We start from the raw sequence: 24,052 nt of genomic DNA, 5'->3' as shown, positions 1-24,052 counted from the left end.
CGCTCTACACGAGTCCAGCATCGGTGCCCACGAGTTCGGTGATGACCATTCACCATTCGGTGATGCGATGGTAGCGAGTTGTGACGGTAAAGGTCGTGGCGGTTGTGGTGAAGTGGCGTTGTGGTTGGTGGTTGTTGTTGTGATGGCTGTTGAGACGTGGTTGGTGGTGGTAATAATGGCGGCTGGTCCAAAATAAAGATAGTAAAAGAAAAACGGCTATCCTGAAGAGTCGCAGCCCTCATGAATGACATTTATTCCCTCTAGACAACGGGTTTGGGCCTAACTACACATATACTTACCGAGATATCTCACCTAAGGGACCTGAATGGTGGTTTGCGAATTTGGTCAACCACAACAATATATTGAACACTGATGCTTAAATGTAAGACAATGTAATAACAAGAATTACTATCATATGAGTTCTCACGAGAGAGCAACAAAGGACGAAACTTAAATATCCCGTGAAATGGGCAGTTGTAGAATCTATATTATTATATTATATATATTATATATTTTATTAATATTTCGGCACGCCCCTTTTTTGTTCCACCATCAGATTTTTGTTACTGCATGAAATGAAACAAGCTTTGACATGTATATAGTAATGATATTATTGTCTTCCTTAAGAGGCCCCTCAAAATTCATTTTGATGATTATGGTAGTTAAACAGTTCATGTTCTCCATTTGCAAAATGGGAGGAATTATATTGCACAAAAAAGAAATAAAAATGTTTCCCATTTTTTAGAGGACCACTAAGATGAGTTTGGCTCATAGAATCACGCTCCATTTGGGGAGAAAACAGTTGAGTTCATACCTGACGAATTTGCACTTTCCATGTGCCGTAGTTTCTTCACAAAACCATGACTTTCTGATGAAGTACAAAGTATTTCTTTGCTTTTTTTTATGCATGGTTGCCGTTTTGAATTTTTTATCGACCGATACCTGCTGCCCAGTCGGAACAACTGCCAACAAAGTATCGCCCAGTCAGTTACGGTTAAACCCAAAATCATGATCATCGTTTTAGTGTGGAGGTGAGTACTGACAGTGTACTTGGGTCTTGTCCAGGTGGGTGCGGGATTGAGCACGTGCACATAAAAATCTCGGGTCTCCGCATAGTAGCGTACAGGCTTAAGTCGTACTTCTGTTTACTGCCGTAGAAAAATCACAGAACCATCCGATCGACATGCTGTTAACAGTTTCAGAATCAGCTAAATTCTACAACATATGAATATGTAGACGAAACTGATCCGGCCTTTTGGATCACTTTAAAGTAGGGTGCCCTGTAATTTTAATGCGCTCTATAGATCCTCTGGAACTCACGAATGGTACACGTTGTGTCGTCAATAAACTACGTGGTAATGTCATCGAAGTGGAGCTACTGCGGGACAGTCGAAGGGGAAAACCTGAATGATAATCAATGGATAAAAATGATATAATATATTGTTTAAAATACATTCATGCTATCTGTCTTTTACCATATGTTGCCAGTGACACCCGTCGAAGACGGGCACCTTTACTAGTCATACAATATTCTACAAAAACTGTTTATGACAATCAAAGTACTACATATACATATATTGAACTCTGATGATTAGATGCAAGTCAATGTAATGACAAAACTTGGTATCATATGCGAGCATAGTTCTCACAAGACAGCAAGAAAGGAAGACATTTCTATCATCGCCTAATCAGTACTACAAATTACAATTTGATAAAAGGAGTAGTGATAAACAGGTAATAACCATAATTTACCGAATAATTCCATTTCAAACAAAATGGGGAATTTCAATTTTCAGCAATTTCAACAAATGAAATTTAATGAGTGATAACGAATAGTACCCGGTAGTTACTAAAACTGTATAGCCATAAATGGTAGACTAATTTCTTCATATAAATGGGAATTATAATTCTCGACAATCTCAAGCAGTGCTTTTATGCTGCAAATTAGCCTATCTTAACAAACAATGGGATTTTTGCAGGCATTGGGTGAGGTTTTCTTACAGCAACAGAACTTCCCACACTTAACCCCAGACATCCGGCATGAACATGTTGATCTGGCGCACTTTTGGCAAGTACAGGAGACAGACCAGCGGAAATCGAGATTTTTCCAAGAACTTGCAGGCATGAGATGACCCTGATCATACACATATCCATAATCTTCAGGCTTCAGAGACACTGTTTCATGATCCAGATGGTTCTCCAAGGCGTGCATGATGGTATAAGCGGCATAAAACCCACGCTGAATGTGAGGATGTAGGCCCTGGCTCGTCAGTGGTAGGTTGTACAGAGAGCTGTTTTTGCTGCAATGAAAGATCTCTGCTCTGAGGCTGACGAAATCGTCAGCGTCGCTTCTTCTTCTCAGCACTTTCACCAGATATCGTTCAGCATTGCGAGCTACGGCAGCCGATAGGAATGGGGATGTGGCGAAATGCTTGAGGAATCTCTCGGGATCCGCCTTCAGTGCAGCCTTCTTGGTACCAACTTTGCTGGTGATGTCACATCCTGTAAGGCTGCAAATAGCTGGCAGGAACTCTCATGAAAACGTGAAAAGGTTATATACAGTGATAAATCATTCTATTGCTCGTAAATATTGTGATTCAGTGAAGGAAATATCAAAATCATCAAATCGCTTATTGGACCAAAACTACGACTCCTCTGAAAATAAACTGATGTAGATAAATTCCTCCCGTTTACATCTAAATTGTTTGTGCATAAAACATTTGCAAGGTTGTTTTGATTCTCATTGGGTCCATTTGAAACGATAGTTAGATAATTGCACTGTCTGGAAACTGAGGTATGTTTCAACCCAAATGTGATTCCATTGAAAAAATTGGCTAAAATATAGCAATTACTTGTTATTGCAATGCATTTAGGGTAACAAATCGCAATAGACATTAGTTAATTGCACTCCAAAAATCAAACCAGAGCAAAATAAACCATTTGTGTGTGCCAGATAATAATATTTTCCCAGGAACTCCGATATCGTCAATTTCGAAAACTACGGGCGTAACCGTAAATGTTTGGCCGGGGCTGTAGAGAAAAACGTACTTGGTCTGGAAGTGTTACCCAGACTTTTCTTGAAGGTCTTAGTATAGAGAACAAGAAAATCCAAGGTAACGCCGTAGAAGAGTAATGGACACGAACCCCCCCCCCCGCCCCCCCTCCCCCAGAGCCTAGACTAGATGAAATAATGGTAGCATACATTCGTCAGGATGTCATGAAACATAAAGGTAACCCACAGTTGGTATCATTTCCAGCAAAATATCATTGTTGTGGAGATATGGGACTTGTAGAAGCAATAAAGATGCCACAGTGCATTCTATATATTGTACACACTGTGTCACAGATCACTTGGGAGATGGGGGCAGATGGATGTTGTAATTCAGAGGATAATTTTTTTATTTAAAAATTATTATTGACGATTTGCATAGACAATCTTCATAGAACTCCTGGCCGCTAAAGATAACGGTGATGCCGCTGAGTTGTGATTGGTGGGGTAGAAGACAATGTGTCCATGTGGCAGATGGCACTTGTTGGTCTCAGATCATGCAGCAATAGCTGTAATGGGACTTCATCTGGCATCCTCAATCACAGATATGGGTACCTCATTAACTAGTATGAGCCAGAAGGCTTCAAAGTCACGAAGTGGATAAAACAGCAATGTGTTGTCTTGGGCCACATAAAGGGTGAAATTAGTTGGTAGCTTCGCTTTTCATCTGCTTATTGACAGCACGTGATCTTGGCATGAGTTTATATTGTTTTGCATAATCAATGTGTGGGTAATTGAATTATTTATAAATTCCACCTGCAATGGATAACTACAACAAAATGAATGTGATGGATTAATTATATATATATATATATATATATATATATATATATATATATATATATATATATATATATATATATATATATATATATATATATATATATAATGACCGTTTTTACAGCCATTTTTCCCTGCTGTGCAGGGGTTAGGCTTTTTCTTGAGGCAATGCTTTTTATGGCCGGATGCCCATCCTGACGCCAACCCTGGTCGCCTCTTACGACACACAGGGATAGGGTACACCTATTCTAACCGGGGTATACACCGGGACCAGTACACTGGTACTCACTTCGCCGACCTCAGAAGGATGACAGGCTGAGTGAACCCCCTGGTGTTAATTCAGCAGCCAACGGGGCTTGAACTCAGGATCCTGGGATCCCAAGCCGCCACCCTAACCACTGAGCCAACACCAGGCTTCATATATATATATATATATATATATATATATATATATATATATATATATATATATATATATATATATATATATATATATATATATATATATATATATATATATATATATATGTACGCCTGGTGTTGGCTCAGTGGTTAGGGTGGTGGCTTGGGATCCTAGGGTCCTGAGTTCAAGCCTCATTTCCCGCTGAATTAATTCACCAGGAGGGGTGACAGCCAGCCATCCTTCCAAGGTCGGCAAAATGAGTACCAGCTTGCTGGGATGACCGAGTCATTCGAGTATCCTGCGTCGTAGTGGCGACTCGTCCAGGATTGTACCCAATAGCCAAGGAGACTGCTTCAGCAGCAGCAACGCTCTGTACAGAGTATGGTCCCAATGGGGATATATATATATATATATATATATATATATATATATATATATATATATATATATATATATATATATATATATATATAATTCCAGCAATCTCTATGTGTGTCTGTCTGTTTGTCTGTCTGTGACCACCATTTCTCGACGACCGCCAGTCCGATCTCAATGAAACTTGCCAGGAATATTGCCGGGGACCCGCGGATGTGCCTTTTAGATGTTTGATATCGATCGGACGAGCGGTTCCCAAGTTACGGCCATTTTATTGTTTTCAGTGTTGAAAAGGTGTATATATGGCAGCTGAAGATGTCGTTCTACCTTCTCACCTTATCATGCCATTTTCCCCAAATTATTAATAACCAGACGACCACCAGTCCGATCGGATTGAAACTTGCCAGGAATATTGCCGGGGCCCCGCAGATGTGCCTTTTCGAGGTTTGATATTGATTGGACGAGCGGTTCCCAAGTTACGGCCATGTATCTGTGAACCAATGACAGAGCACGGTGATATGACATCACGAATGACGTCACAATTAATGTTTTTTTTTTTTGAAGGATTGACGTCACAATTCTTCTTCTTAGTTTGGTATGACGTCACAATCGACACTGGGGACCTGGGTATGTGCCTTTTCAAAGTTTGATATCGTTCTTCCTCATCCATTTCAGCTGTTTCACAAGTGTCTCCCAAGGTTTGAAAGCTGTTCTTTCCCAAGGTTTGAATTAATTAATTAATCGCAAGGTTTGATTATTATTTAATTATTAATTTATTTAATTATTTACTCCCAAGGTTTGATTATTATTCAACTTATTAATTAATCCCAAGGTCTGAATTTTCCCGAGGGAAACAGCTGTTTCCCAAGGGTTTGAAAGCTGTTTTTTTCCCCAAGGTTGGAATTAATCGTTGTGCTTGGTAGACATTTGTGAATACATTTACAGAGAGAGGGCGAGAGAAGAGGGGCGACAGAGGAGGGGGGAGAGAGGGGCAAGAGAGAAGGGCGAGAGAGGGGGCAAGAGAGAGGAGGGGGACAGAGGAGGGGGACAGAGGAGGGGGACAGAGGAGGGGACAGAGGAGGGGGACAGAGGAGGGGGACAGAGGAGGGGGACAGAGGGGAGGGAGAGAGGAGGGGGACAGAGGAGGGGACAGAGGAGGGGGACAGAGGAGGGGGACAGAGGAGGGGGACAGAGGAGGGGGACAGAGGAGGGGGACAGAGGAGGGGGGACAGAGGAGGGGGGACAGAGGAAGGGGGACAGAGGAGGGGGACAGAGGAGGGGGGACAGAGGAGGGGGACAGAGGAGGGGGGACAGAGGAGGGGTGAGAGGAGGGGGTGAGAGGAGGGGGTGAGAGGAGGGGGTGAGAGGAGGGGGTGAGAGGGGGATGAGAGGGGGTGAGAGGGGGGGTGAGAGGGGGGATGAGAGGGGGGATGAGAGGGGGGTGAGAGGGGGGTGAGAGGGGGGTGAGAGGGTGGGTGAGAGGGGGTGAGAGGGGTGGCAAGAGAGGTGGGTGGCAAGAGAGGTGGGTGGCAAGAGAGGTGGGTGGCAAGAGAGGTGGGTGGCAAGAGAGGGTGGGTGAGATGGTGGGTGAGATGGTGGGTGAGATGGTGAGTGAGTGAGATGGTGGGTGAGATGGTGGGTGAGATGGAGGGTGGCAAGAGAGGTGAGGGAGAGAGGAGGGGGCAAGAGAGGGGAGGGACAGAGGAGGAGGGACAGAGGAGGAGGGACAGAGGAGGGGGGACAGAGGAGGGGGACAGAGGAGGGGGACAGAGGAGGGGGACAGAGGAGGGGACAGAGGAGGGGACAGAGGAGGGGACAGAGGAGGGGGACAGAGGAGGGGACAGAGGAGGGGACAGAGGAGGGGGACAGAGGAGGGGGGACAGAGGAGGGGGACAGAGGAGGGGGGACAGAGGAGGGGGACAGAGGAGGGGGGACAGAGGAGGGGGGACAGAGGAGGGGGACAGAGGAGGGGGACAGAGGAGGGGGACAGAGGAGGGGGACAGAGGAGGGGACAGAGGAGGGGACAGAGGAGGTGGGACAGAGGAGGTGGGACAGAGGAGGAGGGACAGAGGAGGAGGGACAGAGGAGGAGGGACAGAGGAGGAGGGACAGAGGAGGAGGGACAGAGGAGGAGGGACAGAGGAGGTGGAACAGAGGAGGTGGAACAGAGGAGGTGGGACAGAGGAGGAGGGACAGAGGAGGAGGGAGAGAGGGGGGGGAGAGAGGAGTCATCACAATTCTTCTTCTTCGTTTGATATGATATCACAATTGATGCTGGGGACCTGATACTGCAGGCACGAAGCTGCACATACTGGCACGCACCTACGGGCACGCCCCTACGGGCCCGCACTAGTATATATAAAACATGCAAGCATGAACTTGAATTGGGTACTTTGCAAAACAGAGGGTCAAATGTAAATAAGATGAGAATATTATTTGTGGTTATTTTAAAACAAGCCATTTAAAGGAATATTTTACCATAAAATGGCATCAAAATTGATGCAGCTGAATCCTTACTATAATTCCTGGACCGGTGTCTGTTTGTTTGTCGTGCTACTCCTCCTACAGTTCTGGGCCAATTACATCAAGATTTTCTCCAGAGGATCAGCATGACCCCAAATAATGTTTCGGGGTGTTTTTATCTTTGCCAGTCGTCTTGGGGGAGTGGGTGGGGGGGGGGACAGGCAAATTCTCCTTGTAAATGTGTATCGTGTGGAACCGCCTCAAGTTGGGGGGGGGGGGTATTACAAGTCCCCACCATTTCCAGTGCATAATTATTCCTTTCCCCACCATTTCCAGTACAGTATTCCTTTCCCCACTATTTACAGTACAGAGGTGATGGTTGGTTTTGTCTGCATGGGTGGTGCTTAGGCCTAAGTCACATTTGCTCTACGGCGAGGATACGGCTGCTCGTACGCCCTCTGAATTGACAGAAACGTGCGGTGGCCGCAGAGTTTCTGTGGTGGCCTTAGGGTGGCCCTACGCCGTTTGGCTATCTTTTACAGGCCGTAGGGGTCGCCGTGGAATTATAACGCAGTGTTATAACTTTTTTCATTTCTACATTCGCCGTAGCAATTCGACAAGCCGAAAAAAAAAACTGGTTAAAAAATAAAAATAAAAAAATGAACCCACTCGTTACCGTCCGTCTGGCTGCACGTTCGCCTTCGGGCCCCCCTGCGGTCGCCTTGCGGGCACCTTGAGGCTACCTTGCGTCTGCCTTGAAAATTCTATGGCTGCCGCAAGGCCCCCTTAAGGTCACCGTGCGACATCAAATCAAAGATCGTACGGCAACCCCACGTTTTCGGTCTCCACAATTTCTAAATATGCCATGCGGCTCCCTGAAAAATAAAAACATATGTGACTGCTACATTGTGCGACCGTGGAAATACTGCGGCCGCTTTATAATTGCTAGTGGCTGTAGATTTTGGAGACCCCACGGCCGCCGTGGCAAATGTGACTTAGGCCTTAGAGAGATGAATTTGAGGTAAAAAGTTCGTGCTGTGATGACTTGCAAATAAAAGCTGTGATTAAACCATTACCGTTTACAAAGAAAATCATTACTGTATGCAACAGATGCGTTTTGATTTACACAGCAGGAGGTGTTATTAATTTTGATGTTTGCAGTGTCCGCTGTAAGTCTGGCCTCCTCCTGCATCAAAGTTCTGAGTAGCATAAGCGGTAAACAAGAGGTAATTAATGAACTATATTCTTTTTGTTCTTCTTTTTTCTCTATTAGCAAATCATTCATGAGCATAGGTAGTGAACGAGAATCTATATTCTTGTTTTTTTGTTGTTGTTGTAAATTGCTCATTAATATAGGCAGTGAACAAGAGGATGTAATTTTTTATGCCTACACAGAGTTGTCAGTTGCATATACAAAACCCAAATAAGGGTATGCATTGGAAGAACATGTTGCATGCTTGGAACAAGATCGCCCATAGGGAAGGTACTCTGCTTGTATAAATAGTACGTGGTACAATGTTTATGAATGACTGCTCAACTTCAGTCAAAAACTAAGTTTTTTCCTGCAGAATATCTCAAAAAGCATTACAAAGCACAAGACAAAAACATAGACGTAACGATCACAACTTCTCATATGACAACAAAAAATAAACTGGCACCTTTCCAGCCACTCTGATGATTTCTTTGCAGTGTACAAGTTCACCACATTGCCAAATTGTTATTTGATGGATCATGTTTTGTTTTGTTTTCTTCCTCCTTTGCTGTTCGTAATTTTTATGAAGTGCAAATCAGTAATTTCTTTGTGACTAGTCATTAAAAGTGCTGTTCCTTGTACTGGGACTCTACCATGTGAAAATACACTTTTGCAAATAATGTGTGCGTTATCGCACATGGACCCCAAAATAAGGAAACGATCAACTTACCCTCCACAACACAAGCCAGATGAGTTGTGGAGACAATTGGTCGTGCAGCATAGATGGCACGAGCAATCCGATTTGCTCGCCAGTCTTCTCCATAAGCAGACAGCAAAGCGGACAAGGCCTCGGGTCGTAAGCAATTAACAACATCTGCCGCAGACACTGGAGCCCTGCTTACCAAAGCCATTAAAAAACATGTCTTCATGTCAACAGAACAACGCTGTGCATCAGAATAAATTTGCTACAGGGATTAAACTTTGATCGACTTGAACAAGTTGGCCATCCATTAAAGGAGTTAAACAGTTGAGAGAATTAGAAAAAGAAATGATCACCCCCTCTAATTACATGCATTGGTAAAAGTTTGTGGAAATGAAAGAAAACAATTTTGTAATACCGTATTTTCCGGCGTATAAACCGTGGTCGTGTCCGGTTTTAACCCTCAAAAAAAAATAATAATAATAATAATAAACAAAATGATTAAAAAAAAAAAACTTTTCCGGTGTATATTCTGCATCCCTGTTTTTCACCCTCAAAATAAATGAATATATTGATCATTTTATTTTCTGATCTAGATCTAAATACGTTTGTACATTGACTTTGTACAGAGCAAAGTGACAGAGGTATCAACATGCTTACTCCTATGTCCGCTTAATTTTGTCTAACAGTCTTATTCTCATTTTCAAGAAGCTGAAGAGATATGAGAGGACACCTAGAAGTTTATATTTTTCTTTCTTAATTTTTAATATTATAAAGAGGATTTTTTTGTGACTAGAAAAAGGAAGAGAAGGAATTTATATCGGCATCATACATATTTCTTGTGGATTTGTGGCCCTGAAAATGGCCGTTTGGGTTTGATGAAGATTTTCGGTAAAACTCAAGGAAATCCTCGTCAATGCATTCCTCATTAAAGATAGCACGTAATTCCTTGTCCGAAACAGGGTAGAGCAAGACCCCGTTACTGTCCACGTTGTTGTCACCATAATTTGCAGCCTCCTCCTCCCAAATGGTGTTGTTCTCTGTGCCAACCATGTTGTTGGAGATGCAGCATTTCAGAAACGCTCGCTTGATGATGTCCGACGGTATCTCCTCCCACACCTTGACGACCCAGCCACAGATTATCGGAAGGTGGACCTTTCTCATCCTCCCGCTCTCGGTGTCGGTCTTCTCCCCACTCATTATCCGGTCGGATCAGCAGCGACAAAGCACACCCTTGAACAGCTTGCTGATGGACACATCGAATGGCTGCAGGAGTGATGTCATCCCTCTTGGAATGTTGATGAGATCGGTGTTGGTCCGACAGAGCAGTGCTTTGGTGGTGTTGGTCTTGTGACAAATGAATGCATCCAAGACGAGCATGCTCCGTCATCGGGAGAGACCGCCATCTGGCATACTATTCCAGACCATGCCACACAGTCCTGGACCAGTCTGTAGAAATTGTGTGTGTGAATTTCCACTCACGTGGGGCATACAGTGATGAGATGAATGCCGGCATTCACCCAATCTCTATAATGCTCAGCCAACATAGCGACGGGAGTAATGGTGAACATTCAACCAAGACTGATGTGGTCAATGCTCCTCGGAACCTGGGTCGAAAATCCTGGCGGGAAACACGGAACGAAATGTTGATTTTTCAACTGATGAAAATACCAAGTCTGGGAAATAGGAAAGTTTGTCTGTGGTGGTTCCACCAAGATGCAGCTAATGTTCCTCAAAACCTGAGTCAAATACAAAGGCCTGCAAAGTAAGAAAGTTTGTCTGGTCGACATGAGTAATCCATGGGAAGCAAGTTAGGAACCGCTGATAGAAACAAGGGAAAACAAAGAGAACCAGGAAGAACGAAGATAACCATAGGAAGCCAAAAGAACCGAGCAGCAGCGCTACTTCTTAAAGCTTCACCGCTCTGTGGCTCCTCGCTCTTGTATGATTCTTCTTCTTCTTCTTCTTCCTTTTTAAATCCATTCCCTGCCCTCATATAGAAAAGTACTCTGGGTTGATTGGTTGTTCCTAGTTTTAAACCATGCACCGCTATCCAGCATTTCCTAGCATAGCATCAGCATGTAAGGAAGAAGCTTGGTGGATTAATTCCGCCTGCACCGGATGTTCATGTCGGAAATGATGCATGTAAAAAGATAGTCACCACTTCAAGTCCCTCGTCTATTCAGCCATTGTGCTGTACATGAACAATGACTCCGGCTGTAAAGTTGTCTTTAGACAATGTCTTCCTCTTCAACACGACATACAAGGGAAGCTTGTCACGCAAGCATATTTGAGGTGCTTCGTTATCGGACTCTACTATTGTAAATAATTCTTCCTTTGATGTGAGACCAGGTGTTCTTCTTTTGTGTTTAATGGCTTTTTCAGAGTCGCAAGGCTCTATATATGCCACGCATCTAAACTCCGAGTGTCTCCAGGCGGGTATCTCCAGACCTGCACCGATTTTCAAAATTTAAACGGTGGAATTGAGCTTAACAGCAGTTCCGACTGCAATAAAAGTGTTCATTTGGAATATAATTGAAATTCGGAATTGATCGTTTTTAAGACTGATTTTTTTTTCTATACCCATGTATTAACTGCACCCCTAACTTTCACCTTTTTTGTTGATTAAAAAAGTGCGGTTTATACACTGGAAAAATATGGTAGGTATTATTGTCATAAGAAAATAGAAAGTATTTTTTTGAACAAAGCAGATTGCCACAATGTCTTACACTTTTACATTCTGTATACAATGTAGGAAACTAAACAATTCGGTGATTGCAAACTACATTCTATCCAAATTATATTCAAACTATTTCATACTTGAAAGGTGTCCATAAGAATATTGCAACCAGATTCCTAAAAATACAAAATAGCCATTGAATAGTCATCAACATGAAACCTAGATGCCAATGATGACAGAAACTTAAAGAACTGAGTCAGCTTTGCCATAATTTCGAACAACAAATGTAGAAAGCAGAAGTAACTTTAAAACAACCTCACTTCTCTCCATCCATGCGCATATCGAGAGGTCCATCACAACTCAAGCCAAAGCCACGGGCAGGATTGGTCAGCTGGTCAGTAGATGGGCCAGCATCAACCAGCACACCAGTTATACAGCTTGACAGTCCATGCATTTGTAAAAGTTCCCAAGCATCCGAGAAACGTCCAAGGATGGGAAAAACACGTCCCCTAGAGAGAGGATAGAAGTGCCATTCAAATATTTATTTAACAGGTATGTAGCAGGACAGAGTAGGTATCCTTTATGTGAGATTTTGATTGCAGAGTTTACATGGAAAGAAGAGTTGTAAAATATATAAACACTAGAACAGGCACTCATAGAGCGCATACCTTCGCCGCCACTACTTTCTTTGTTCTTGGTATGAGTGTGGGGAACTGGTTTCATATGAATGGTCTTATGACACAAACCACATATCTATAATGTCATGACCCCCCCACCCCGACTTTCGGGGGCTACGGACTAAACAACAATCAACTCACGTCGTTTTGGCGAGTCTTCACTCGCAAGCTCGGTGAATACAATGTTTCAACAAGAGAAGGTAATCTCGTTTTCAAGGTCGTGACCCCCCTGACCTTTGACCCCTAACCGGTAACAAGAGTATGAGCGTCATTGTGTCATATTGCATATCACAAGATGAGGCGTTGAATTCTGAACATTTTGGCGTTAGCTGCATGCAAATTGACTAAAAATTGACAGTGTTATCGTAAAAAGACGATTTTGACCTTTTGGTGACCTTGACCTTTGACCCGAATGATCCCAAAATCTAATCGAATGCTTCCTGGCTAATAACCAATCATCCCACCAAATTTCATGCAATTCGGTTTAATACTTTTTGAGTTATATGAATCACAAGATTACAAAGAAATAAATAAATAAATAAATAAATAAATACACGCCGACCAAAACATAACCTTTCGCAGAATGCGAAGGTAACAAGGAGTGGGGAGAACAGTGGGGTAGGCACAGGTGTTTACATTTCCTCTTTTCCATTTCTTTCTTATTTTAGGCACTTATTCGGTCTGCTTGGTATGGCCACAAATTTGGGTCTCAGCCTATTTGGGGTCAACATCCCTATAATTTCTTCATTGTATGTTGCAGTTTAGAGGTGTACCCTCAATCAAGAAAGTTTACTGCTGCTGTTGAGCAATTTGTAGTTGCAGTTATGTGGCTTTCACCACAGTCATGGGGGCTTGTATCCCTGACTGCTTGATACGGGGCACTGATGGCACTAAAAAAAAGTCATGCCAAGATGCTAAATACCTACACAGCTGGATGCTGGTTCCTGAGCTTACTTAACAGCTTAACATTCAGCGAGGATCACAGATGAGAGACAGCAACAGACCAAAACTTATCAGGATTTGTATATGATCTATTTTCAATGAAAATAAAGTTTTGGAATGAAAGAGTGTTGAATTCATAGACTCCTATAGAGAAAGACTGGAACCTCACGATCTCGGGGTTTGTAACTTGAGTCTGAAGGATTAACTTGAGTCCGGGGCTAAAATGACTTCTAGAAGGGCGAGAGACACGATCTCGGGATCCATATAGGGGTTTTTGAGGACGGCGAGTTCAAGGTGTCATTTTCAACACCACCTGAGGTCATCTTCAAGGTCAAAAGGTCATATTTCAAGGTCAAATTACTGAATTTTGGTATTTTTTACCCGTTTTTGTGTCTAACTCATAGAGGAAAACTTTTGTAAAGTCTATGACAAAACATGACATTGTGCACCTACTGCACCTACTTGCTGATTTCTATCATCGTTACCTAATGTATGTTTTGTTTGTTTCTCTTTCAGAAACTGTCCAGCTGGTGATCTCACAGAATCTTTGTGTTGTTTCCTGCTTTGGTGACAATATGCCATGTCGTTGCAGCTGCTTTGGTTGTAGAGGAAACTATGATGGGACGCCTTATGTAAAGGTCATATCCTTCCCAAAAGATCCTGAGGAGAGGGAGAGATGGATATTCGCAATGCCAAATGAGAAGGAAAGCTTGAGGTGCTTAAAGGAGATATATATTTGTGAGACACATTTCAATTGTGATTGGGTGTCAGTTAGGGGTGGCAAACGACCTAAAGAACCCCCATCAATATTTCCTGGAGTACCGAAAATCAGCTTTGAAGCAGGTGACCTCAGCCCCACACCCAACATCATCTTCTAAGTCAGAATCAAGAGCTAAGAAGATGTAGGCAGCTGATGAGACTGCAGACAATATCCAAGATTTCGACCACTTCTGTGCTAAAATCAGCTCCTATTTTCCTTGGTTTAATGTCATAAAAGACCAGGAAAACCTTTACCTATCAAGAACTGATGCTACTGGACAAACTGTCAAGCAGTTCTTTCATTTCCAACAAGTTCACTCACCTTTTGGATTTCTATTCTTGAATAAAGTTGAGAAAGATGGCATTGAGGTGCCCAAACCACTTTTTCCTTTGCAGAAGAACAGCCTGCTCTCAAAATTGTTCCAGATTAGATCCACAACTGACCAGATAAATATCTATGAATGCACAAGCAAGGAAATTCTTCAGCTTGTAATAAGCCAGCTCTGTTGGATGACTGAGGCACACGAGCTTCCTCATTTCACCTTCTTTCTGTCGCAGCTGCATCTTCTGGCAGAGAAAGACTTTGACTACGTTCTTCCTGCTATATTTGCAGATGAAGCCTTGGAAAAGTTTTTCGGCCAAGCCAGGCAAAGAAGCGGTGGAAACTTCTACATTGACGTAGTTGACATTATGGCTGCAGCTAAAATTGTAAATTTGCAAACACTCATTAAGCATGACATTATGCCCGAATCTAGTTCTCGTGTGATTGATTGCGACAAGAACTGTACAACTTCCATAAATCCAGATGAGCGAAGTGAACTCATTGACGAGATTACTCCTCAACACACTCAGGATCTCTTGGGGTCTGACGATGCCCTTAAGCATAAAGTAGTTTATTTGGCCGGACACCTTGTTCATAAATATGGCGATAGCACTAGTATGGAGGAGATCATTGATGATGAAGATGGTAACGAGGTGTCATCTGAGTTTCTTGATAATTTGAATAGAGGTGGATTGAGTGTGCCGACTATGTCAACCGTCTTTTTTGTACATAATGCCTATAATTTGTATGACAAGACTAAAATGTGTTGCCGATTTCATTTTGCTGAGCTGTTATCCTCTGTAGATGCACCTTTAGCTAGTAGCAATGCTGCATGTACTGTACTACTTTAGCTAACATTCTATTAAAAGCTCATGTCCTCAACACAAGTGACAAAGAAAAAGCTTTGGGATGTCTCAGGAGGCAAGAAAAGCTCTCCAACTAGTGATAGACATAGACATAGTGTTGTGACATGCATATAATGTTTATGTAATACGATATATGACAATAAATATCAAAGTTTGACAGCTCTACACACTTGTATCTTATTACAATCAGACATCTCTCACCGTTTATGAGTTAGACACAAAAACGGGCAAAAAATACCAAAATTCAGTAATTTGACCTTGAAATATGACCTTTTGACCTTGAAGATGACCTCAGGTGGTGTTGAAAATGACACTTGAACTCGCCGTCCTCAGAAACCCCTATATGGATCCTGAGATCGTGTCTCTAGCCCTTCTCGAAGTCATTTTAGCCCCGGACTCAAGTTAATCCTTCAGACTCAAGTTACAACCCCCGAGCATGGGAGGTTCCAGTCCTCTATAGGAGTCTATGGGTGAATTATACATTTTTTTTTAACATCTGTTGTAATGACAATATAATCCACAAATCAGTCAATGAGGTGTATTGCAAAGTATATACCTGGTGTTGGCTTAATGGTTAAGGTGGCAGGCTTGGGATCCTCGGGTCCTGAGTTCAAATCCCACTCAGCCTTTGATTAATACCAGGTGGGGTTGACTCAGCCTGTCATCCTTCCAAGGTCAGCAAAATGAGTACCAGCTTTCTGGGATGATTGAGCCATTCGAGTATCCTACGTCGGAGTGGCAACCCATCCAGGATTGTGTCCAATAACCCAGGAGACTGCTTCGGCAGCACCGACGCTCTATACAAAGTATGGTCCCAATGGATGGATTGAAAACTATGACAAAGATCATTGATACAAAGTGAAAAAAGGAGTGTCCAATACAGAGCCTTGTGGAACACCCATATTTGTTGTGACCTCATTAGAGATCAAGATGTTGAAATTTGTGTATTGTGTTCTCCCACTGTGCTGTGCTCTAAATTGCACGGCCCGCAAGCCACTTGCAGCCCCCAATGGCTGAAAGTGCGGCCCCGGACGTGCTGTTGATAATACATAAATGTGCAAACACCCATCATAATCCGCCAAAAATGCTATCAAATTGATCCAATGGTTTCAAATGAGTGTTCCAATGCGGAGCATAAAAGTAACAACACTACATCAGAAGATGGCTGTGTACAAACAATTATTGTGGCAGTCCAGTTCACCACAAAGAAGAAGAATACGTGGAGGCAGGGTCTAATAGCAGCCGTTATGGAGTCCTGCAGGCGGTGTGGCAGTGGCTCACATGGATGTTGTATCAGCAAAAGTGGCCCCCCTCTTTAAAATTGTGAAGATCACTGCTCCAAACCAATTGATCAGTGTCAGCGAGCCATGTGGCTTGTTGACTTTGAAATGCATCTCATGATGAAGTCAAAAACTTTGATTGGTTCATTGAAATTAAAAGACTAAAGATTTGTGAGAATATTACCAGTTCATGAGAAATGGTTCCAATTGAATTGTATGAAATCCAGCGTACACTAGATTGAGAATAAAAATAAAAATTAATTACCGATGCTTTAACAAGTTTCTCCAACAGATTCAAGCGAGCAGAAAGCCAGGAATTTGAGGTGAATTATTTGGGCCGCATGTTAAACCACAGTTTATGAACGAGATGCATACACACCACTTACCATTCAAATCTGAGGTCAGACTCAGACCTCATTCCTATTGTGACGTCCACGGGACTTGAACAGTCCCGCCAACGTAGAATGAGCCGAAACTATGGAGGAGATTTATTTATTTATAACCCAAACATGGCGGTTCTAATCGCTCTGCTGCAAACGGGACGAGGTAGGTGGCACGAGTCACTTTTCACTGAGTTGATGATGTTTATTCCTTTTTTATAATTACCAGAAATAACAAGACTCGGCAAGAAGAGGGATCCGGGGCGATTCGACGGGATGGTGTGGGATCGGGCGTGGGGAAAAACACAGACAATTCCAATGAATATACAGTTCTCAATCCCTCTAAGGCGCCAAGCAGACACACACACACACACACACACACAAAACGTAGCTATCTCTGGTGGTCAGGCTGGACCGTGGTGTGGACGCAACTGTCCCTGGATCGGCGCCGGACGAGCCGGCCTTGCTCTCGCCAGGGGGGGGGGGGCAGGAGAAACCGCGGTGCTGTCGACCTCCTGGTCCTGGCCCAAGTCCGCCCACAGCCGCCAGGGAACCAGCTCCCGCGCCAAGCCGCGAGCAGGAGAGGGAGGCAGGTCCACCCATCGCCCGACCCCGTATTCCGAGTCAGCAGAACCCTAGAGCCAACGAAAGCGAGGCACGAGGCTCGGCAAGGCTCCCAGGTACGATCAAGAGCACGATCAAGAGCACGGTCGACTCAGCACAGCCACCAGGACGCTCTCTGCCGCCACCGGTTCTACACCAAAAAAACACGAGTGTTCTGGTTGTATTCTTCTTCTTCCTTTTTGACCCCGAACAGAACCTTTTTATCCTTCTGCCCTCGTCACCTCCAATCGAGCTGTTTATTGGCCCACTGCCGTCGCCTTCTGCCAATCGTGATCACGGGGCGGAGCCATCCACTGTACTGTCCTGTGATGTCACGGCCAGTCTTCAGAGAATACCAAAAGGGGTTTACGCAGACACACTTACCCTATCCCGTGTCCCTATCTAATTACGTGACATTTATCATTTCCCCCTTGAAGAAATGAACATTTACTAGACAACTTATCACCACTGAATTACTACTTATTACATCGAGATCCTGGTAAACTCGAACAGCATGGCATACCTAATTAAACATCCTAATTACCCTTTGAATGCATACCCCCCCCCCCCTCAAACGTAACACTATGCATGAACATCAATACCTGTGTAGCAGCTTTCAATCCAGCATTCAACAGGGTGCCACAATAAACGTTATGGCCACGTTCAACAATAAGGATGCAATGCCATTAGGCGTCATTACAAGCAAAATGTTGCATGTGAGATTTCGTAAATAAATATTTCTTTAGTTGTTGGGCTTTATCAATGAAAAGTCGAGTAAACTGGTGAAGAATTCAGTGCAAGAGTGATGTTTCAGAGAAGCAGCAAATAACTCATCCTTTTGGATGGGTTAAATCCCCCAGAATTATGGATGGGTTGATACCCCCAGAATTATGGATCCGGTAAATTCCACCAGAATTTTGGATGGGTTAATTACCCCAAAACTGGTGTATACTATATTCTACTTTATTTTAATAACACTTGTAATACACACTCCCACCAGAAGGCGCAATACGATACACATTTACATAGAGACAATTTACGTCTTCCCTCCCACCCTGAGTCCCGTCTTCCCTCCCACCCTGAGTCCCGGGGGATAGGAACACTATAATCACCCAAAACCTTCCTGTGCACATCCCGAGTATAACCACCACTTTTCAAATGATGCCATCTAGTGATTCAGGAGTCCATCACAAAACCCACACACTTCTTGAATTAAATATAGAAGTATCCAACTTGCTGTTAACTCTAAATTGTCATGGACATACAACACAATTACTGTACGTACCCACTTACAAAAAGAGAATTCAGAAAATATAATTCTTAAACAAATGAATATCAGAAAGAGATTTGATTATAATTGTGCTCTCTACAAGTCTCCATTTTGGAATAATCATTTCCATGCATAGGGTGCATAATTGGAGCTCACCGAGCAGCTGATGCTGTGCCCCATCACAGCATCCACAAATAAACCACAAACATATTCAATTTCTTCTGAACACGAATTATTTGAGGGATTTTTCAAAAGACGAGTCCAACATTAATGTGAACACATAAACTTTCAATCCTTTCACTTGAAAGCAATCGCATTCAACCCCACAAACTGCACAAGCACATGCAGAAGAACTCACGGGTATTTCCGGGCAAGCAGACAAGCTCTCTTGTAAGCCTCTGGGTCTCTGTCCATCACAACAAGGCGCATGCTTGGCTGATGTTGTAGCAAGGCACGAGAATGTCCCCCACAACCAAATGTAAAGTCCAACATTACCTGTTTAAAAAATAATAATATTAATAAATCAATCAATCAAAAGAGAGAAAATCTAAGTGGGATTAATAGTATTGTAAGCATATTACAACATTGTATAAACATCTTTGAAGTCTTCTGAACTTGGATATTGTAGCGTATACAAACTGAATACATCACATCTACTTACTTTGGGAGCATATCAAGGGAGGCACTATACCAGCAACTTAGCTACACCTTCAGTAAGACCACAAAACAAAACAAGAAGGGCACTCGGTCGAGCACATACCTCCCCACCAGGCTGAATAGTTTATGTTTTGGATCCCACTGATAGGCCGGATCTGGATTCGGACCAGAACTAACATTGAATGAGCTTGTACTTGTCACCTAACCAACTCACCCACCAAGTTTCGTCCGAATCCGTCCATAACTTTTTGAAATATCGTGCTCTATATAGTTTTAGCCCTATCATGCAATGGTGAAGGAGCACTCAAAAAAAAAATTCTCAGATCCAGATCCAGATTCGAATCTTCAAATCGAATCAATTCTTCATCATTACATACCCGACCTGCCCACCAAATTTCGTCCGAATCCATCCACAAATTGAGAAATCCTGCTTTATGTCGTTTTGGACCTGTCCTTCAATGGTGACGAATCACTTTTAAAATTCCAGGATCCTGATACGGATCGACACCAAAATCGAATCAATTCTTCCTCGTCACATACCCAAGCTCTCCACCAAATCTTGTCCGAATCCGTCCACAACTTTTGAGATATCCTGCTCTCAAACAGACAAACAGGGGTGAATGCAGAACCTCCGTCCACCTTAGGTGGCAGAGGTAAATATACATTCACAATGTAAATAAATAAATAAATGTGATGTATATGCTTCTATGTTCTCTTGCTCGTCTACATTTTCTGAAAGAATAAGATCTGCCCCCTAATGGCCTCTCATTAACTTCCGCCATCGAAGATGGACGGAGGTTACTGTTTTCATCCCTGTCTGTTTGTTTGTTTGTTTGTGAACAGTATTACGGAAAAACTCCTTGACGGATTTCGACAAAACTTGGTGGGGGGATTAGGTATGGTCCAAGGATCATGCCATTAGATTTTGGACTTGGTCCAAAATCCAATATGGCCGCTATGGCGGCCATTTTGAAAAAATATTTGAATTTTTGTTTTTGCATTTCTACATGTTTTAAGCGATTTCCAACCCCCTCCCCAAACAACAACAACAACAAAAAATTGTTAGAGAAAAAAAATACAGAAAATTTTTCAACTTTTTTTTCAAAAAAATTTCGATTTTTTTTTTTGGGGCATTTCTACATGTTATAAGTGATTTCCAACAAAAAACATGCCAATATTATAATTGCGGCTGATTTTGGAACTTTAGGTGGATATACCCACGTAAAATCAATTTATGTCTCAAGGAATCTCGTTATGACTAATGAATTGAGTATGTAAAAGGGAAAGTTGCAAACTATAACTCTGTGAGCGCTGTTGACGTCAAATTGAATGAATAGGATATCAGGTTCACTTGAGTGACCGAGCAGTATTGGCAGCGGAGGTTTTGCACTCTACCGAGTGCTCCCCCTCTAGTTTCTACCTGCGAGCCTTTCTGCACTCACCGAGACCATTTTCAACCTGTTGATCCTTTTCCCTCTGGTCTGCACTTCCATCTGACACTTGTATAAAAAAAAAAGACAAAACAAGCATCCAATTACACACTCCCCACCTCGTGCTTTGCAGGTAGGGCCCAAGATCACGGAATATAGTCAATTTGGAAGGACCATTAAGCTGGCTGTCATGTCTGCTGGCACCCATTTTTTGAATGTTAAAAATCCTTCTGAAACCCTGAAATAATTTGTTCATTTCGTGCTCTCTGACCGTCTCTTTGTAGGAACACAATAGAAAACTCAACGAATACATTTACCCTCCTTGAAGCTGCGACACACACAAACAAACAAACACAAACACACACACACACAAACCTGACATACACACACATACACACATACACACACACACACGCACACACACACACAAACACTGACACACACACACACACACACACACACACACAAAAACCTGACAAACACACAAAAACCTGACACACACACACACACACACACACACACACACACACACACACACACACACACACACACACACACACACACACACACACAAAAACCTCACACACACACACACACACACACACACACACACACACACACACACACACACACACACACACACACACACACACACACACACACAGTCACGTACCTCTCCTGGTTGAGGAGCCAGTGCCATCAACACTTCGTTGACCATCACGGGGATATGCACACCTTCTTTTTCCTCATCCTTCACGTCACACATATTTCCTTTTGACCTCCTCACCTCTGTCCCATGATCCTCACCATCACCATCATCTGGTACTTTCCATTCCCCTTCAAGATCACCGTTCCCTAAAGCATTCCTTGACAATCCACTCTTATTAACAAGACGCGCAAAGCTGAAACGATGTCCCCAACCACTCACAACTTTCACGACGTGTTGCCGCTGATATCCTTTAAGAAAATGTGATCCCAGTGCAAACAAGCGCAAGGGGAACATATTCATCACAAAGTTGGACCGTTCGAGAATCACGACTGACTAGCTGATGACTGGAATTGGCGCAGGACAACGGGAGAGGAGAATGAGGAGAAGAAGAAGAATATTCGGAAAAAGAAGAAGATTCGGAAGACGAAGAAGATTATAAGAAGAAGAAGATTTTATGAAGAAGAAGAAGAATATTCGGAAGAAGAAGAAGATTAGGAAGTCGTAGACGAAGAAGAACAATAAGAAGAACAATAAGAAGAACAATAAGAAGAACAATAAGAAGAACAATAAGAAGAACAAGAACAATAAGAAGAACAAGAAGAACAAGAAGAACAAGAAGAACAAAAGAACAAGAAGAACAAGAAGAACAAGAAGAACAAGAAGAACAAGAAGAAGAAGAAGGGGAAATCAAAGTTCCAGCATTCGAAACGCACTTATTGTGGAGAAGGATCGTGTATAATACACCACGAATTTATATATTGATGTTCGCGTTTCTTGATACAAACACGCAATTAAATGTATCGATTCCTTTTAAATTTCATTCAAACTGTTTCCTCATATTCCAAAATTAAAATAGCTCTGCCGCAAAGTCTCCCAAACATCTTCCGACTTGCACGTCGACACGAGACAAAAGTAGATAATAATGTTTCAGTTTAACCCCGGAAGACAACGTGCAAAAGGTGAATATCTACGCTTCTTCTTCTTCTTTGCTAAATAATGCCGTCTTCAGAGCTGCGGGGCTCTAGATACGCCACGCTCGATGACAACTATTTGTCAGTCGAAAGGAAATCAACAAGAACAAGCCTCATAAATTTTATTATTTCCTCCAAGGTTATTTCACAAATTTAATCACGGCTTTGCAAAGTCGAGGGTACCTGTGGTCCGCTCGCTATCAAATAACTTGCAGAGTTAAGCAGCCAATCCCGATTCCTCCGATAAAAGTGAAAGAGCTGCTCTCTTGATACTTCGTACAGTGGGCATCGCATTAAGTACTCTGCATTTTTTCAGTCATCGTTTATTTTGACAGCTCTTCTGGATGATTATTAACTGGTTGTTGCTTTTATGAGAAAGCTTGTTACAAAATAATCATACAGAATCAATAATTCGATGGTCTGCATGTTCCAGTGGGATGACATCCTGTCTTGTTCATAAATATTGTTACGAATCTGGAAGCCTTGTGCACACAGACAGACAGCCGTCCCCGTAGCTTAGTTATCTCGATAAGTATGTGTTTATAGTTAGGGCCCCCTACCTGTGTCTAATGGGAATTACATGTGTGTGCTGCGAGTTACTTTTTTAGTCAGGATTTTGCAATACAAATCGAGCCTCCAGCAAACCGAAACCATCACTCCTTCACTTCGCACATCGCGCCATTACACACGCGTGTCCAGCCACGTACGTGGGCGGAGATTTCCATCGCCTCAGATCGGGACTCCGCCCAGAAAGGCAGGGGCGTGCCCCTTGTCCAATCACGCACAGAGAGCGACTTTCCCACGACACCCCGGCCAATGAGGGTTGAGATGGCCACAGAGAGCGACTTTCCCACGACACCCCGGCCAATGAGGGTTGAGATGGCCACAGAGCGACTTTCCCACGACACACCGGCCAATGAGGGTTGAGATGGCCACAGAGAGCGACTTTCCCACGACACCCCGGCCAATGAGGGTTGAGATGGCCACAGAGGGCGACTTTCCCACGACACCCCGGCCAATGAGGGTTGAGATTGCCACAGAGAGCGACTTTCCCACGACACCCCGGCCAATGAGGGTTGAGATTGCCACAGAGAGCGACTTTCCCACGACACCCCGGCCAATGAGGGTTGAGATGGCCACAGAGAGCGACTTTCCCACGACACCCCGGCCAATGAGGGTGGAGACCGCCTCAGATGGCGATTTTCTCACCCCGGACAAGAAAGATATAATATAAAGGAACGCCAGGCTGGGGAGGTTGGTCATCTTTGGGGTCGCGGGTCTTGGTGCTGGCTTCTTTGTCTGGTCCTGGGTCATCGTCGTCTCTGATCTTCTCCTTGGTCTTGCTTGATTGGTGCGTGGCCGGTTGGAGAGCGTGGTACCTGGTGCTTGGAGCGGCATCGTGTTGCAGGTTCGAGTCCTGCCGAGCCGGATCGTCGAAGACCACACGAGGTGAACAGGTCCAAGCACAGGCTCTGGTCTCCAGCTCACCTTTCCTCGAGCTGGAATCCTTCAATAAAGACCCGACGGGGTCCATTTCTTTTGGTG

General features: G+C 43.4%; 2 protein-coding genes across 5 annotated transcripts in view; both read right to left on the bottom strand.

The window, feature by feature from the left end:
* Window positions 1-22,495, bottom strand: part of METTL15 (methyltransferase 15, mitochondrial 12S rRNA N4-cytidine) — a 55,701-nt gene extending 33,206 nt beyond the window's left edge. The window contains exons 1-5 of one of the 4 annotated variants that reach the window (XM_085882510.1): window positions 21,501-22,495; window positions 20,840-20,896; window positions 19,099-19,235; window positions 11,962-12,150; window positions 8,992-9,158 (exon numbers count right to left, since the gene is read on the bottom strand). In XM_085882510.1, coding sequence (XP_085738636.1) covers window positions 8,992-9,158; window positions 11,962-12,150; window positions 19,099-19,235; window positions 20,840-20,896; window positions 21,501-21,836 — 886 coding nt within the window. In that variant the 5' untranslated portion in view covers window positions 21,837-22,495. The remainder of the gene's footprint in view (window positions 1-8,991; window positions 9,159-11,961; window positions 12,151-19,098; window positions 19,236-20,839; window positions 20,897-21,500) is intronic. The other 3 variants (XM_085882507.1, XM_085882508.1, XM_085882509.1) reach the window with 3 other exon arrangements.
* Window positions 1-24,052, bottom strand: part of ECD (ecdysoneless cell cycle regulator) — a 464,207-nt gene that overhangs the window by 427,629 nt on the left and 12,526 nt on the right. The gene's annotated exons all lie outside the window — the stretch shown is intronic.

Source organism: Eptatretus burgeri, chromosome 5 (assembly GCF_056783735.1).
Source record: "Eptatretus burgeri isolate ZD-2024b chromosome 5, Ebu_testis_v1, whole genome shotgun sequence".
NCBI lineage: Eukaryota > Metazoa > Chordata > Myxini > Myxiniformes > Myxinidae > Eptatretus > Eptatretus burgeri.
Note: the sequence above shows the minus strand (reverse complement) of the source record. Positions and strands in the feature narration are given on the sequence as shown.